Source organism: Epinephelus fuscoguttatus, linkage group LG13, assembly GCF_011397635.1.
Source record: "Epinephelus fuscoguttatus linkage group LG13, E.fuscoguttatus.final_Chr_v1".
NCBI classification, from domain to species: Eukaryota; Metazoa; Chordata; class Actinopteri; order Perciformes; family Serranidae; genus Epinephelus; species Epinephelus fuscoguttatus.
In genome coordinates, this window is record NC_064764.1 from 9,557,691 (window position 1) to 9,575,229 (window position 17,539).

The 17,539-nt window shown below is 41.5% G+C and overlaps 1 protein-coding gene across 1 annotated transcript in view; it reads right to left on the reverse strand.

Annotated features, from left to right (window-relative positions):
* Positions 1-17,539, reverse strand: part of tmeff2a (transmembrane protein with EGF-like and two follistatin-like domains 2a) — a 152,885-nt gene that overhangs the window by 19,835 nt on the left and 115,511 nt on the right. Inside the window, exon 5 of the mRNA XM_049594828.1 lies at positions 6,674-6,770. Coding sequence (XP_049450785.1) covers positions 6,674-6,770 — 97 coding nt within the window. The remainder of the gene's footprint in view (positions 1-6,673; positions 6,771-17,539) is intronic.

The following is a 17,539-nucleotide window of genomic DNA, read 5'->3' on the forward strand; positions in this document are numbered from 1 at the left end:
ATTATTGTACTGCTTTATGGCATGGCACTAAATATTGTGAGGTTCAGTTATCACAAATTGATAACTGAAAGGGACTGCAAAGAGATGCAAAAAGACTGCAAAGACTCACAAAACAAATGCAAAGAGATGCAAAAAGAATACAAAGACTCACAACATGTTTGCAAAGGTATGCGAAAAGACTACAAAGACTGACAACATGACTGCAGAGACATGAAAAGACTACAAAGAGTCACAACATCACTGCAAAGAGATGTGAAAAGACTACAAAGAGTCACAACATGACTGCAAAGAGATGCAAAAAGTCTACTGAGAGTCACAATCCAACTATGAAGAGATACAAAAGAACCAAGAGAGATGCAAAAGGACCTCAAAGAGACAAAAAAAGTAGAAGAAAATGAAAGAAAAGAAAACGACCACAAATTCATTCTGGGTGTCTTGTTCCTGTGTAGTGGGAGGGGCGTGTTCATGTCTTATCCTCTTGCTGGCTTTATTAAGGATACGTGTGCCGGCTATGAAAAGCCCCTCGCTCCCTTCTCAAGATGTCTAAACGCAGTGCTCACACAGAAAGTGTCCCTCCAGCCCCTCTCTATGGCTAACTCACTATTTGCTCCTCCTCTACCTTAATTCTATCAACACTGATGGGTGCTATTGATGAGTTTGAAAGCATGGGTTTTTGTGGGTAATTACAGTTTTACACCACAAATGGATCTAAATGGGTTTTCGCATCTCTCTATTGATCCTTGAGGGCTAAATTGGTCTTTTTGCCTGCTGCTAGCCTCCAGAGTACAGAGCTACAGCAGGATGGTGTAAGGATAGCGAGTCTTTATGCCACAGCAGGGTCAAATGCAGTATAGTTCAGCCAAAATAGCTTTAACCACCTTACAGTATTTCAGTCACACCACAGACCACATTTTTCTCTTCTCTTTATTTGAATTCAGATGGTGAGTCATAAATGATGGCATATACAATCAAAGGGATGTTGATTTCCTCCTGACCAGACTGCTCAGTGAAAGCATAATTTCTGAGCACATTATGACAAAAACCCTTCATTATAATTGTCATGAATTCTTTTATGCTGTCAAAATGTAAGAACATAATGATCAGGTATAAGAAATAAAATAAAAATATCAAAGTGTCCTGTCATGATTGCACTGAAGAGCACACTGGTGGTTTATTTCCCTGAAGGCAACAGTTGTTGATGCCACAAGCAGTTACAAGTGTCTTGACATTTGTTTACGTTTTAAGAAAGTAATGCGTTCATTGCATAGTGGCTTTAATGGTCCTTTGAGTTTAGCCTAGTTCCAGAGTGAATTGCTGACTGAATTGCTGCAGTCATATTTCAGCAATTCTAAGAGGCTAATGTTGTGCTCAATCAGCCAATCAGAACTTTTAGGTGAGATAAGGAATGTGGAGGTCGCCTTCCTGTGCTAAAGCCAGAATAGTGGTAAAAAATAGTAACATGTTGTTGCAAGTTGACTTGTGCCAGGTTCAGAGCTCATTATCCCAGTAATGGTCCGCTCCCACAGACATAGGGCGACAGGAACAAAAATGAGCACTGGGCATTGCAACTGCTTGTTTTATTAGTGGAACACAACAAACAATACGAATAGCATGTCAGAATTTTTTTTTGCTTTTTCTTGCCAAGCTGACGACTTCTTCGATGTCTTTCATGATGTTGACCCATAGAAGCACAGGGCACTCTAGAGCAAAGAAGGAATGATATTGTTGATGCTGTAATGTGGAACAGTCTTCGGCACCTCAGCAATCGCCTGTGCACAGTGTCATGCAAATCATACAAGACAGCAACTTATGATTTGTCAGAATCTATTGTGTGGCCATGCCTGTTGGCCAAGTTACAGCAAGAATTTATGACTTAATGATTGCCTGATCTGACTCAGTGACCATATTGTCTTATCCCAATAAAGTCGACAACTGTTGACGGAATAGTCTGAAACTCTGGGAAATACATCTATTCGCTTTCTTGCCATGAGTTAGATGAAAAGATCAATACTACTTTCATAGAGGAGAATGGTATCAATCCTCTCATCTAATTCTAATACCTGAGCCACCCTGTCTGCATGAGCAGCGCATGATGGGCTGAACGGCTGTGTCTTGCATGTGTACAGTTTTCACAAAGACAGTGTTGCTGCTGCAATGCTGCTGCATAGCGACTGTATTTCCACATTTAAAAGTTGGGAATCATTTATGGAGCCATGCATTGTCAATGACATGGTCCTGCAAATATTTCACAATTAAAAGCCTCTTGTTAACAATTAAAGGGATCCTGTTGACAGAAATGTCGTCAGAGGGCTTTTATTTTGAAACTGAATTAGGAAAGACTGAGTTAAAAAGAAATATTTATATTTTTTCATGTCTGTGACAGATAATGACATTGAAACTGCAGTGAAAGGGTGTATCATGTCAATATATGACTATCAGAAAATCATTTTCATTGCTTATTTTCACTGAAACTGTACGCGTTGTACAGAAAAAATAGGCAAAGCTCCAATTCTCTGGATATTCTGCAGCTGAGCAGCAGCCGAGTCACACCTGAGGAGCGCTGTGTGGCTGTTCCAACCCGTTCACATGGGTGCTGGAAAGAAAACGCAGTTCCTTGATGCACTGCTCACGCAGGCAGTATGGCCCGTGCATAAGACAGTGAAGAAGTAAAGACAATATTCCTTGAATCAACATGATAAAAGTTAGAGCTACAGTTTAACTTTTATAAAAATAATTTAATGTCATATTTGCTGAAACTGTCTATATCCACACAGCAGAACATGAAACAGATAGTCTGTGAAAACAAAATCATGTTCCTCCCTCTCCTGCTGCTGCTAAGAGCATTTGCTAGAATCTACTGCAGCTTAAAGAAAACAAACACTGAGAGCTGAGAAGTCTCTAATACAGCTGTCATCATGTCAATCACTGCTCATGAACCGTTTAACTAGGCAGTGCTGGTCAAATACAAATTGAGTTGTTGATGTATGTTACGGCATTGCCTCAAATGTTTTCAGAAACATTTTACTGTTTAGCTGGTCTGGCCAGTGGGTGGAGCTTGGTACTGTGGTTGACTTTTTCCAGCATGGCGGCCAGAGGAGGCGGAAGGAGGCAGGGGAACATGATTTTTTAACAGATTATGTCTCATGTACACCAAATATGACAAAAGTTTTGTTTTTTTTATAAAAGTTACCATCTACAGCTTTAAGTTAAATGCTCTTGGCAGCCTTCAGTGCAGTGTCTATGTTTGCTGAAAATAACATTGACAGGGACAATGCATCTTCTGATTGGTCAGGGCAAAATGAAAAAAAAAAAAAAAGCTCCCAAAGAGAACATGACAAACATGAATAAACTTCTGACTTGACTAATGAAGTGAAAAACAAAATGGCCCTTCAATTTTATAATCAGACTACTTTGAGTCCCACATACCTTAGAACACTTGATGCAGTGGCTTTCAATTTACAAAGCAGCATTCACCTATCACTTTGTATTGTTTGTATGAAAATAAGAAAAATGCATTATAATAAACACATCACTTTGCCGTCACCTGGCTTTTGATTACAGTCATCTCTCACCACTCATTGTTTGATTAACTGACAGTTTGTTTGATTAAAATCAGCTGCCGCCTGATTGGAATAACCTGTCATTTTAATCAAAATGATCCTGCGCTACTGCAGCGGTTGGCTGCTGTTTGATGAAAATTACCTGCTGTTGGGTTGCAATCACCTGTCTGATTATTCGCCAGAAACATTCTTGTCAAAACACCTTGGGGCTTTTGAAAGATTAAAGAGTACTCGTAGTTTCCATTTTATAAGAAAGGACTCTGAAATATTCATATGTCTGTCGGTGTCAACTACTTTTTTAACGAGCTACATTATTGAGGTAGGCTGCCTCTCGTCTTATCTATCGTCTTCTGACTGTGGGGGCAAATGTCTCATGATATACATTGTGTAACTGCCTTTGTTCAAGTTGTGCTGCACATGCTTGAGGCTCCATTTTCTTTTATGTTTTCAGTTTTGTGTGCACACATCATCTGCAGTGCCTTGTGCTGTTGTGACCTTATGAATTCTACCTCTGGGGATTAAGAAATTGCCAATAAATCCATTTGTACGTTTTAGTAGAATATTAAGGTGCATTTGTGAAAGTGGGTGGCATCAGGAGGAGTGGACTCCAGCTGTTTGGTATTTGCAACAAGGCTCAGAATGCATCATGAAACCATTCGTCGGCATTACGGTTATTGCACACCAGGGTACATTATCTTTCCATTACATCAGGCAGTTTGATAGAGTCATACTCTCAGGGCACTTCTAATTTCCAGCGGTACGCCTGGGATTTCTTATAAGCACTGCCTTCCTTTTGCTGATACCAGCTGATCCTTGTTCCACACCAAATCAGTAATGTTGGTTCATTTAAGCTTCACTCATGCTGTAGAGAGCAAAAACCCTGATGCTACTGCCTGGTGTTGGAACGAGTCCAACAGTTGAGTCTGGGGTAGGGCAATATGGAGAAACTTAAATATCACAATACTATTGCAACAACATTGTAGGGTTGACTGGTGCTTTCAAAAAATATTCACAAAATGAGAGGTTTGAAATAATCATCAGTAAAGTGGATATGGTGACTAAGTTGGTAAAGGCAAATAATAGAACATCTAGAACAGCCTAGTAACCTCACTTTATTGTAATGCAGCCACTTAAGATAAAATTTAATTTTCCGACATTACAATGTCTAAAAATGAGTCGATCATGTAAATATACAAATATTATTGTATATAAATTATAGATATTAATATTAAATATGATCATATATAAATATATAATACAAACATATTTTGTTGAGTTTGAGTGTACTTATATTATCCCAAACATTTCCAACAATGATCAGAGAAACCCAGAGAAATTTGTAATTTTAATCAAGGACATGGTGCATGTCATTTGGTTGCTGTCAGCTGTCAGTGGCCAACATTTCCTCATTCAATGGTTTGTATGATATCTAAAGTTACACATTTAATGTAAAGTTGTGCATTTAACGTAAAGTTTTTTAGGTTAGGTTTCAAAAAGGTACCTTAAAATGACTAAAAATTCACTTGGTTTCCAAACACCAGTCTCCTGGGGAAAAGTCCTTTGTTTATTTGACCAATCCATCACTTCAACCTGACTTGTTACACAGACTTTTGCTCTTCAAACTACTTCCTTCTTTACTCTCATCATTGGTCACATGATCTCAGCCTTCCTGATTACGTGGGTCATACATAAATAACTGGCTCATGATTACGTGGCTTATATAAGAATTGTGATGCATTACTTTTCGTAGGTATACGTATAAACAGTGCATGAAAACAGTCTGCGGTGGTGTCATATCCCCGTTGCATGGTCTGCTAGAAGCTATCATGCATTTACTTTTTATCCAGTTTTAAGCCACATGTTTTCACTACATGTTTTAGCTTTTAGTTGTTTTTAACTAAATGTTTTAAGTGGACAGAGGATTTTAATCATTGGATGTCTGGATTTTAAGTTATCAGAGAAAAAGGTGAGCAAACGTTAGTGGCAGCCAGGCTCAAGCCCCTGCCATGCCACACAGCATCAGAGAAACACTGATTTTAACATGAAACTGCTTCATTCAGTGTTTTACAGGTTTAAATCACAGGTTCTGTTTGTTTTAGCAAGGATATATTTGTCGATAATTCGGCTCACAGTGAAAACCTCCTGAACATTTGGATCTTGAGTAATCAGATCAAAAAGGTGAGCACACAGCAGGAGCTGGGCTAGTGGCCCATCTGTGACGAGCCAAACAGCGTCGAAGAAACACTAATTCTTAACATGAAACTGATTTATTCAGTGTTTAAACCAGTTTTAATTACCTGGTCCGTTTGATTTGGAGAGGAGGAGACCTCTGCAATAATTGGGCTCACAGTAAAAACCTTTTGAACAATGAACACCGAAGGAATCCTAATTGGGAGGAAATTACTGCAATAATGGTATTGATCTGTCTTTTGTTATTGTTTTGACTGAGAGTACACATTGTACTTTTAAAACCATATTACGATATTCAAAATCTATGACCATATCAAGCCTCACATCACAATATCGATACAATATTGACATATTGCTCAGCCCTGCTTGAGGCTTCATGTAACTGGGCTCTGCACACACATGTTTGTTATGTACCCCTGGGGATGTTTCTAGTGCTGTTTCTTTCTCATGCATGTCAGGGAGCCGATAATACATTACCTGCATCCGTCTCATCTGCAATGAATGGTTAAATTCACGACAAACGTTATTTCTTCGCTGAACTAGTTTTCCTTGTGAGAGTCAAAGTCATTTTTGGCCTGACATTGGCAAGTCCTGTAAGGATAGTAATTGGATTTCCAGAATAAGCGAAAATCTCCTTTCTCTCTGTGCCCTGCTCTAGTAATTGAGGTTAAATGAAATGGTCAACCATGCACTAAACCTCAGTGGGTGTTCAGCGGCAGGATGTGTGCAGTATAAAAAGAGTTCTAATATAAATTCTTAGTGTTCAAGCTCACTAAAATATTTCAAATAGCAAATGTAGATGGTATTTTGTTTGGATGGAAAAAAAGCGTGTCAAGATCACTAGCTTTGTTGGTTAACTGGTGTCACATGGCTCTGACAAAAAAAAAAGCATTTTGTGGTTGTGTTTGTGTGTGCAAACTCACCAAACATCTTCTGCGTCCACGTCACACTCTGCCCCAAACTGGCAAATATCACAAGTGGACGTTTCCTTCTGCCCTGCCTCTGCTGAACCCTCTCCTCCTAAAAGTGACAGAGAGAGACAGACGAAAACGTTTCAACGCCTGTTTCACCCAAGACAGATTTGCAGCGTGTCTGTGACTTTATTTTTCTGACACCCAGCTGGTTCATTCAGAGGGAGAACAAACCTGTAACAAAGGCCCGTAACAATGCACCTCTCACAATGCAATGTGACCGTGAGAAATCAGCCTTGGACAATTCAAGTGCATTTATATTCTGCCATATCCCGCCATAATCCCATTGAAACTATCTCCTTCATCCTTTTGCTCCTTCCCCTTTTCTCCACCCTTCTTCTGCTCCCTCCAGACTCTACTCGCCTGACTCTCATCTATCACTCCCAATATCCCTACTGATCTTTTTGGAGTCCCTCTTTTATTTCATCGTGCTGATTTTCTCGCGCTGTGAGTAGAACGACTCCTTGGTGGCGGGGTGGGTACTGGCGTCAGGCTTATGGCGGCTTAGGGACACCGCCGGTGCATATCACGCCTCATGAGCGGCCGAGGGGGATAAGGGAAAAAAAAAAAAAAGCAATCTGGCCAATCTCAAATTGCATTCTCCTACCACAGAGGACTCCTCCAGTCTCTGCACGCTTTCGCTCTTCTCTTTCCCCTTGGCCCTCTTCTCCATTAGAAAAGCTCTATTTTTAAACTTACTAGGGCCCATGAGGACAACTTTGGAGAAGAAGACGAAGAGGTGGAACTTGGCATCATTTCCACATGTCATATCTTTAATCTCCCCAATATACATGCATGCACAGACACCCGCACTGCTGCCACCATGCATCGCTCCCTTGTGTTGCCACTTTCATTTTCCCTCCTGAAACTTTTGTTATTTCTTGTGATCCCCAGCGTGTCGCTGGATGAATTGAAAAGAACTCTGGTAGAGAGGTTTAACCTGATTTTCCGCTGCCAAGCTTAAGTTGAGTATGACTTGTATTTTAAGGTCAAAGTCAGTCAATGTTACTTTGCTGTCCTTCACTGTTGAATCTAGTTAACATGTGACTTCCACCTCTATAACTCTCAACTTGGATTTTGTGGCTGTTGGGCCAGATTATCCTAACAGCTTCATTCGCCTCTTTTGCCTGTGTCCAAACACACAATGCATCCTGCAAGACTGAAAAGTTCCTTTGCTGAAGATGTTAAGCTCCTTTCAAACATCCTGCCTTTGCTTTCAGTGTTTTTTTTTTTTCCTTTTGAAGCTGTGTCAGAAGCTGCAGGTGTTGGAAGGAAGCCATGATGGTGAGGCAGCATGTCCTTTGAATGCTGAACATTTGCAGTCAGGTGGCAAGATGTACATTCGGTATTCACAGCTTTGGTTTGCTTTACCTTCAGGTCACAGGACTGGCAGGACTACAAGGTGTGAAGCTGCGTTGGCACGAAGCCCACCAGTGGAGCTCGAACGCCAAATTGTCTGAGTGTTTACTGCAAAAAACCATCTCACCACATACTCTCATACATAATTCTGGAGTCTAGTCCACCCAAAGTTCCAATGGAGCTTCACTTGTTTCCAAATTATTCTCATATTTTCTCCAAAGGTTTCCTTATTTGATGAAAAGATAATTAAGCATCTTTCTTGCATAGAGTATAATGAAGGCATCTCAAAATAATGGTCTGTCAGCTGTGAAAAACATTTTGGGTTATAGCTTCATGGCATGTGGAGGTACATACTGTATGTGCTGGCAGCGGCGGTACATGCAAAGCTGACAGTAAGGAGACTCTTTATACCGCCACCTGTCTCTGCTACTGATATCATGAACCTCATCATAGTTTGACTAAACTTTATATGAAAACATTCAGATTACCAGTGAGATCCAAGAGGAAACATTGGATCACTCATTTATAAAAAATGTGTCCACTGTGCTCTATTTGTAGCTCATTTATCCACCAATTTTACTCATGAAGCTCAGTTTACTAGCCACAAGGCGTATCAGCCTGTGAAGACAGCTGTATGTGTCTTCTTTGGCTCTGAAGGGAGCTTTCCAAATTTTGAAAAATAACTCATGTTGTCATCCAGGTTCTTTTATCTTAAAGAAAAGGAGCCAGATTGCTTTGCTGGCGGTACATCTTTAAATTTGGTTTCCAAGCCACCAGTAAACACCAAGAGCCAAATACGTCTTTCACAGTTTTAGAGGAACACAACACAACTGTGCCAAGGGTCTGATCCCCTGATCAGCAAACTTTCTGCTGTCATTAAACAGGTTAGACACAGTGCTGAAAGACTGTCTGCGGGGCTGCTGTCCTCACAGTGCAGTTAGCATGAGCTAACACAGCAACAGCGGCTCACATCCAACACCAAGCCTTTAAAGAGAGTTTGCTTTTTTGCTTTTTGGATAGGACAGTCTGGGCGTGATGGGGGGAGAGGGGGGCGATGACATGCAGCAGCGGGCCACAGGCTGAAACTGAGCCCACAGCCGCTGTGGCTAGGACATTGCTTTGGTGTATGGGATGCCTGCTCTACCCACTAAGCCACTAAGCCACTGGACACCCCAACACAGAGTCTTTAAATGATCCCAACAAACTCACACCATAAACGCTCGCCTCTGTGGTGAAACCCATCAATGACGGACTCAGGATGTTTGAAGGGCAGGGGTGAAAAGGAAAAAAGGGCACCTACTGCATGACATTGGGACAAGAGGGCAGCCAAAAGGGCACATCCGCTTGTTTTCATCCAATAGGGCACATCGTCTTGTTTTGTTCGCTCAAGAGGGCAGCCAAAAGGGGCCATCCACTCGTTTTCACTCCTCAAGAGGGCAGCCAAAAGGGGCCATCCACTCGTTTTCACTCCTCAAGAGGGCAGCCAAAAGGGTACATCCGCTCGTTTTCATCATTCAAGAGGGCAGCTGATAGGGCACATCCTCTCATTTTCGCCACTCAAGAGGGCACTTTAGCGCGGTGTTTTCAACCGAGGCGGTCCATCAGTGAAACCCATTAACAATCAATAGTTAATGTTAGCTCTGTGATGCTACAGTTAGCCCTGTCACTGTGCATGTGGACTGTCAACAATTGTCCGTGGCGCAGAGCTCACACCACCCGCAGCAGCAGTCTCCTGCTGATTTTACTTTGTTTTTTAATTACTTGTGTATAACACGCTGACAGGTCGTTTTGACAAAATGCTCCTTAAAAGCCAAGTTTTTTTTTTAAGTATTTTACTAGTGAAAAATAAATTAACATTCAAAGAGTTAGAACCATTTTTACCTCTGCCAAGGAGGTTATGTTTTCGCTGGCGCTGGTCTGTTTGTCTGTTTGTCTGCAAAATAACTCAAAAAGTTCTGAACCAGGAAAGGTTGATAATGGGACAAGGAACAGATGATAAAATTTTGGTGGTGATCTGCTGAAGCGAAGTGGATAAAATAATAAAATGGCGGGAAATCCGAGCTGCTTGGCGGAGGTCTGCGCTCTGAGTTCTCTAGTTGTTTTTGTCTTATTAACAGTGGTGATGGCAGTTAGATTAGGTCAGGGCCATGGAATATTAAATCATCCACATTTTCTCACTACTTTCAGGTATGCACAGACTACAGGTCATAAACTTCTTTTTAAAATACAAAAATGGCTGAAAAATATCCATATCCTTACCAAAAACCCTAACATCTGCTAACATTTGGCTTTTCTATTTAATGGCAAAGGTTACAAATGGCATTTACTCCCAGGTTAAATGACCCTGTAACCATGGGTATTTATCAGCTCCAGCTCAGATAGGCAGTGATGAAAATACGTTAAATATGAATGTCAGTGTCCTTCAAACTCTATGCCTCGGGTTTGTAAAGCAGGCTTTCTGTATAAACTTAGTGTCAACACGGGTGTTAATATTTCCTCCTGAGCCACAGGAGATATTATACACTTCACAGTACTATTCACAACCCAAGTGCTGCTCTCTGTAACTAGTAAACTGATCTTGATGTGTAAAATCAGTAAATTTCCCCTTTTAAACTCACTAATACAGGCAACAAATCCATGTTTCTTAATTCATATGCTTCCAAGGCGTGTTGTCAGTGCTGTTCTCAAGTGCTCAACTGTGCATGACAGTTCAATTATACAGACTTGTTTTTTGTCTCACATCAGAGTGTGAGGCACCGTAAAAGCGGGCACTGCAGCTGATTGACTTAGCCAGTTGCGACTCTTTGACCGCTGACGTAAATGTAATTTCCCCTATTTCCACCTGTCTTGTATGTCGTGGTGTGTGAAATTTTCACAAGGCTCTCGTGGGCACCAGAGCTAGCCAGTCTCTCTAGCTGCTTTGTACTCTGTCAAATGATCAGCTCCACATAAAGGCCTGTGGGCAGGCAAGCATGTAAGCTCTCCCACGACTCTCCGCTCCTACCAGAGAGAGAGAGAGGGACTGTGCACGATTCTCTAATGCCTGCTTGTATTTCTTACGTGTGCACGTACATGCACGACGCAAATGCCAACATTGTCTCCTTTCCCTCTTCTTTCTGTCCTTTGCCTCCTAACACTACAGTTAACACATCTTGTATGCACACTCTCACACACACGCACACACTCTTCCCCAGATCCCCGTACACGGTACTGCAGGCACAATTACCAAAGGCGACTGGGGACAGGCAGTGTTTTCCACTTCTCAAATCCCTGATAGAGTCTCCTGTAGCACTAACACAACATCTCCCCTGTTTCTGCGTCTGCTAATCCTTGGAATCAGGAGACACGGCTGGGTAATGACTGAAATGATTAGCCCATCTACTGCCCCCGCATTCACCCCCCACCAGCTCCTACATCACCTAGTATCGATCTGCACTAGGGCCAGACCGGTCGACTAGCCTCCTTCGTGACTACTGTCCTAGCCTCACCTTCATTTCCACCGAATCCTGTCTATGCTTTGTTCCCTTCTGTGTCAAGCAGTTCACGTTAACAAACACCATACTTTCTCCATGTAAGTGTGTGACTTTAGCAGAACAGTAAGGGGAAAGAAGAGGAACAAGAGAGAGCAAAGGCACAAAAAAATGTAAGATGAGATTGGAGTAACATCACGATAAGCAGGATAAGAGATATATCAAGGAGCAAAAGATGATGGATCATTCACAGAGGTGCTGTGTAGCTTCCTCTGGGAGATAAAGAGTGTATTTAATCCTCTTACTTGTCTCTGGAGTTTTGCCACAATGTAAATACTGCATGTATGCACACAAATTAGAAAAACATAAAGGAAATTTCTGTGACGTCCGCATTTAAGTGACAGATTTCATTATTTCCACTCACCTATCTTCTCGCACAGAAAATGGGAAAAGTTTTTTTTTCTGCTACTGTAAATAGCAAAATAAAAGCTGGCACTAAAGGGATAGAAGCAGCAATCTCACAAAAAAATATCAATGATGATCAAGCGGCAACCTTCAGGGCTGAAAAATGAAGCCAACACGACAGTGCCAAAAACTGCAGTTCTTTGAACGGCAGCTTGAGGCTCGCTCCAGAAGCCTGTCAGTCCTCATAGACATGTTAAATGTGATACAGCAGAAATAAACACATATATAATGGTTTAGGTCTGCTGATAGTGTCCTCCACTTCTCAGTCAGATGCACCCCTCGCTCTGCCACAGCACCAGTGTTTCACCCAAATATGATCACTTCTGGCCCCAAAAACCTAAGATGGCGACAGCCAAAGTGCCAAATTCAAGGCTTCAAAGTTAGGGTCCGCAAACCAGTGGGGAACATCAAGGTAATTTTTACAGCCTATGGCAATGTTATGGCACACAACTTCAGTTTATGATCTATCTAAAGTGAATTTATCAAAATTGAACGTACATGCACATTAGCTTATAGAATAAAAAATACATTAAATTAGTCATTGCACAAGTATTCAATTTACTATAAATATTAAAATCTGACATAATAACTTCCATGGACATTACTTTTTATATCATGGTGTGAAGCAACTTTGGGTTAGAGTCACTGTCTGCAACATTCATAGCATTAATAAAGCAGCAAGCAACTCATTTCTATGTAAAGATACAGTGTAGTCACGGCATTCTGAGCAGAGAATGAAGTCAGGCTCCCTCTGTGTTTGTTTCAAACCAAGCTTCTTGGTCCGATGACGGCCTGACTGAGTGTGTATATGAGTGAATATGAAAGCCTGTGAGTGTGTCCTGCTGGCTAGCTAATGGTCGCTGCTCTGTACTGCGCTCATATAGTGGTTAGTGATAATAACTGGACAGCATGGTTGCAGAAGCATAGCGCCCTCCCCCTCTAGTTTCCTCCCAGGTAAAGGTCTTTGTACACTGAGTCTGTTTTTTTCTTTTTCTGAAATTGTTGCATGTCTAAAAATAAATATGACCTCATGTTGTATCAGTCACATTTACAGAAAAATTTTGGAACAAGTTTGATTTTCTGCGTTCCTTTTCATCCCTCAAAAGCTTTTCGAGAGTTGCTTGACCAAGAATCAGAGAAAAAAAACTGCCAGTGGGACACATCTGTAACAAGACAGAGGAACAGGTTGCACAGCACCCTTCATAACTCATATAGCCTACTTTCAACAGGTCAGATAGTAATATTCAGGTGGATGATGATTACAAGGAGGAGGATGAGGACTGCACACAGACAGAGAGGGAGGACAGCTCAGCCTCTTCATGCAGCAGTGGTGCCAAATACAAGACACAGGGAGAGAGTGACAGCCAGAGAGGTACTTTTAGTGGAGAGAAGCATGGTAGGAAATGTGTCTTTTGATTTTGTCTCATACTGTGAATTTTCGCAACTAATAGAACAATAAAATGCATCAGACTCAGTGTGCAAGGGTTTGGCGCCTCCCTAGAGTAGTTTCTCTGTATAATGTTTTTTGCAGTTGATCGATCACAACAAACGTATACCTAAAAAACAGACTCAGCATGCAAAGGCCTTAACACTGTTCTGACAGCACTGTTGCTGTTGTTCCATCCATTCATCCATTATCTGTAACAGCTTATCCTATTCAGGGTCATGGCAGGGAGGGCTGGAGCCTATCCCAGCTGACATTATGCACAAGGCAGGGTACACCCCGGACAGGTCGCCAAACTATCACAGGGCTGACATATAGAGACAGACAACCATTCACACTCACATGAACATCTGCTTCTTTAACTTGTGCATTGTAATTTGCTTCTTTTCTGTGTCTTCTCGTGTCTTAGCTACTGCTTTATGTCCATGTTTCCAGATGGTTCTGGTAATCCATGGTTTTTGGTTGTGGAATGATTTAACTGTCCAGACATCCTGACCTCAACAAGACAGCCGTATGGTTGCTTCTCAGGAACACAACACCGCTCTACCACCGCCTCTAAATGGTGTGTGGCTGTGATCCACAGCAGGAATGGGACAGCACCTCATAATACCACTGTCATACAGTCCTTATTCACCATAAAGCACACACCCTCTCTCCAGAGTCCTCTGTTCTGTCGGATCAGCGTTTAGAAAAAGAATTGCCAGGTTGAATGCCGCTATCCAGGATTTAGCCAAGTGTCGATGAATCAAAGGATATCACATTTCCTGATTTCCCACTGGAAAATTATGTGGCATGGAGGTTGTCCTCTTTATTTCTAACACCTGTACGATAGCTAGCAGGATGCTAGTTCAGCTAGTACTCATTGTTCTTCATCTTTCCTCAATATTTACTGATGTTACATTTGAAAACCTTGATCTGGCTAGCTTGCATCTAGCTCACTATTATATGGCAGAAAGAGAGTTAACAGACTGGTGAGTTGATCTCCACATCCCGATGAGTGACACAGCCACATGCCACCACCATTCAACGCAAACCAAAAAAAGCACCACCAAGACTTGGAAAATAGACATAAGAGCCTAAATTTAGCACAGTTTAGTGGACTGGGAGGCAACTGGAAACATCTGCACCTACATTGCTAATTAATCAGTTTTCCATTGTTAGTGTTCTTTACTGAGTTATTACTTTGATTATTCATGCAACTTTGACCACTGAAGTGTTTTTGCAATGCGTTTATTTACCCCAAGTACAGACTGTACTCTATCAGGTGTAGCTGTGAGCTCACAAATTAACAAAAGTTCAGGAATTCCCCTTCTTTCTATTACTTTCCTTCATGTCCATTTGTATTATTATTATTATTTTTTTTGCACTGACTTTATTTGCAATCAGTCAACTCCATTCAAATTGCTTTCAGGGTAAAGTCACTGTAATAGAGCAACCCACCAGGTACTATTTTGATATAAAGCATGAATGAAGAAAATCACAAAGGCCCTGAATGAAGAGCAGAAGTGTTGTCCTCAAAAAATGTCACTGCTAGAAGGGCACTGGTGAAGATTCCTCTTAATAAGCTCCAGCGTTTCATTGCTAAGATGAGAGCGAGACACTGTTGCCAGGGTGATTCACCTGTCGCTGCGTTATGGCTGTTAAAAAAAACCCTCCTATGACATCTGGGTTAGAGTTTTCCAGAGGCCATATTGTCCTCATGCAATCTGACAGAGCTTAGGTCCTTTTGCAGAGAAGAATGGGGGACGAATTGCAGTGTCCAATTCGTCCCTGAGCTGATCGACCTATTGACATAGACCTCAGGCTGTAACTGCTGCCAAAGGTGCCTCGACTTGACTATACATCGACATGAGAGGTGTGTGTGCCTTTTTGTCTTCCTTGTGCATCTGCACTGCACATTTGAGTATATACTATGGTACTGTACAGCATACTTTTTCTACATAAACAAACAGTGTATGCACAAGAACACAGGCATAGCGTGTTGGTGCCTCTACGTGTAGTTGAATCAGTGAAACAAAAAGGTAGTTTTAGTCAGAGAGACGGGAAGAGAGATCATTCATTTGAGCAAGCATACGGAGAGAACGAGAGACAATTTCTTTGAGTGAGCACACACATACCCACATGCACACACAGACACACACCCAAACACAGACAGGAGATTTAGGGCACTCTAGCATGCGGCTATCATACGGATGATGAATGAAGCCCACACACCCCTGGAAAACAGAGCAAGACCACTACGACCTTGGTTGCAAACACACCAGGGAGAGGAGGAGAGATGGGAGCGAGACATAGGCTGATACATCCTATATATGGCTGTGTGTGGTCAGTGAAACAGATTCAGTGTAAACCCCACATGACTCGCTATTGTTACTGAGCCACCCTTCAAAATGTTTTACAGCCATTTATTCAAGCTCCCTGGAGCTTTTTGCTGATTTGTCTGGTTCATATGGGCAAATGTGATGGCAGTGTGTTGTAATATCACAATATGACATTCAACATGCATGAAATCTGTGTTGTAAGCAGGTACATGGAGACTTGCCTAAGGATAATCAAACTGACATAAACAGTTGAAGAAGTATTTCACTGCTAGTAAGCTGGTCTTTTCATAAAACTGAGCTGTCTATGGAGTAGAAAGACACAAATACTTTGGAAATTGGAGCTTTATGACCAGAGAAAACAGAGAAAAGGGCTGCCACATTTGATTTTGCTTCAAGTTGTGGAAAACCTACAACTACCCTAAACACACTACGTGAGTACAACATCACAAATTGGCGTTTTTTTTCCCCCTTCAACAACTAATACAAGTGGGTGGCTTTAGGAAACAAAAGCACGTGGTTGGGTTTAGGAAAAAAGAGCAGGGTTTGGCTTTATAATCTCACGGGACACAAACACTGCTGTCCCGGGTGAAAGCTGGTGTTTGTTGGACCCATCCATGACCTATCCCACCCAACTTGGACTTTCGCCACTCTAACTTTTGTTCTTGTCCCGCTGTTTCTCCTTGATGCTGCTGGCCTTCATTAAACTATAACGACAACTGGCCGCCTATGTTGATGTTAAAGTACAGCTTTTTTCGTCTGTGTCTGACGCCGGAAGTCATTCCCCAAGTGCCAGATTTCGATGACTTTGTGGTGAGACTGGGTTGTTTTAGGTGAGAAATTTGCAATTCAGAAACAGAGTCTTGGTTTGTATTTCATCAGCAATGAGTGCCGAGTTTTACCATTTGATCTTTTTAGCCGCCATTTTCACAATGCAGGAAAAAGTAAGGCGCCCACTTTCTGTTCACAAATTCTTGTACTACAGACAAACACAGTGGAATATGTTTCTGGAGACATTTAAGGTGAGAAATAGATAATACAGTAACAGAATCTGGGTTTTTATTTCATCAGCACTGCTTTGTTTTACCTTTACCTTATCTGAACTTGGTCTGAGTTTGAGAAAGAGAGAGGGAGAGAGTGGCAGGTCTCTCTGTCAGCTGCATCTATTATCTTTGTGTCCAAGGCAATAGGCAAAAATCTGCTGGATGACGCATTAATTTACACATACTACCCATATTGTTACAATTCAAAGCTGGCTGAAAATCAGTATCCCTTTAATGATTCATGACAGGGTCGATCACTGCAGATAAACTTATAAAGAAACCTCCTAGAAAGTACAATTGAACAGTGAAACACCCTGTAGACAGTATGCTATAGCCTACCCTCATCTTTCTAAAAGACGTTGACAAAATAGTAGAACAGCTCTCAGTGTAACACAATACAATTAAACAAACTACAGCCTCCATCATTTCCATTAAGTTGAATCAATACATAATAACCTATAGGTGCAGGGCTGTTGAATTAACCTGTATTAGTATTAGCTATGTCTACCTACTAATTTGCTCCTTATACATATACTCAATAATATTGAGTGTCCCAGAAGACTTGTATACAGGCCACAGAATAATTGCACCATGCCAGTGAGACAAAATTATGCCTATTGGCAGCTGTGATAAATCTTACAGAGGGCTGTTTTCTTCCCGTAAACGGACATGTGATCCATGAAAGGTGATACAGGAAGCAATAAACATGAGCCAAATAG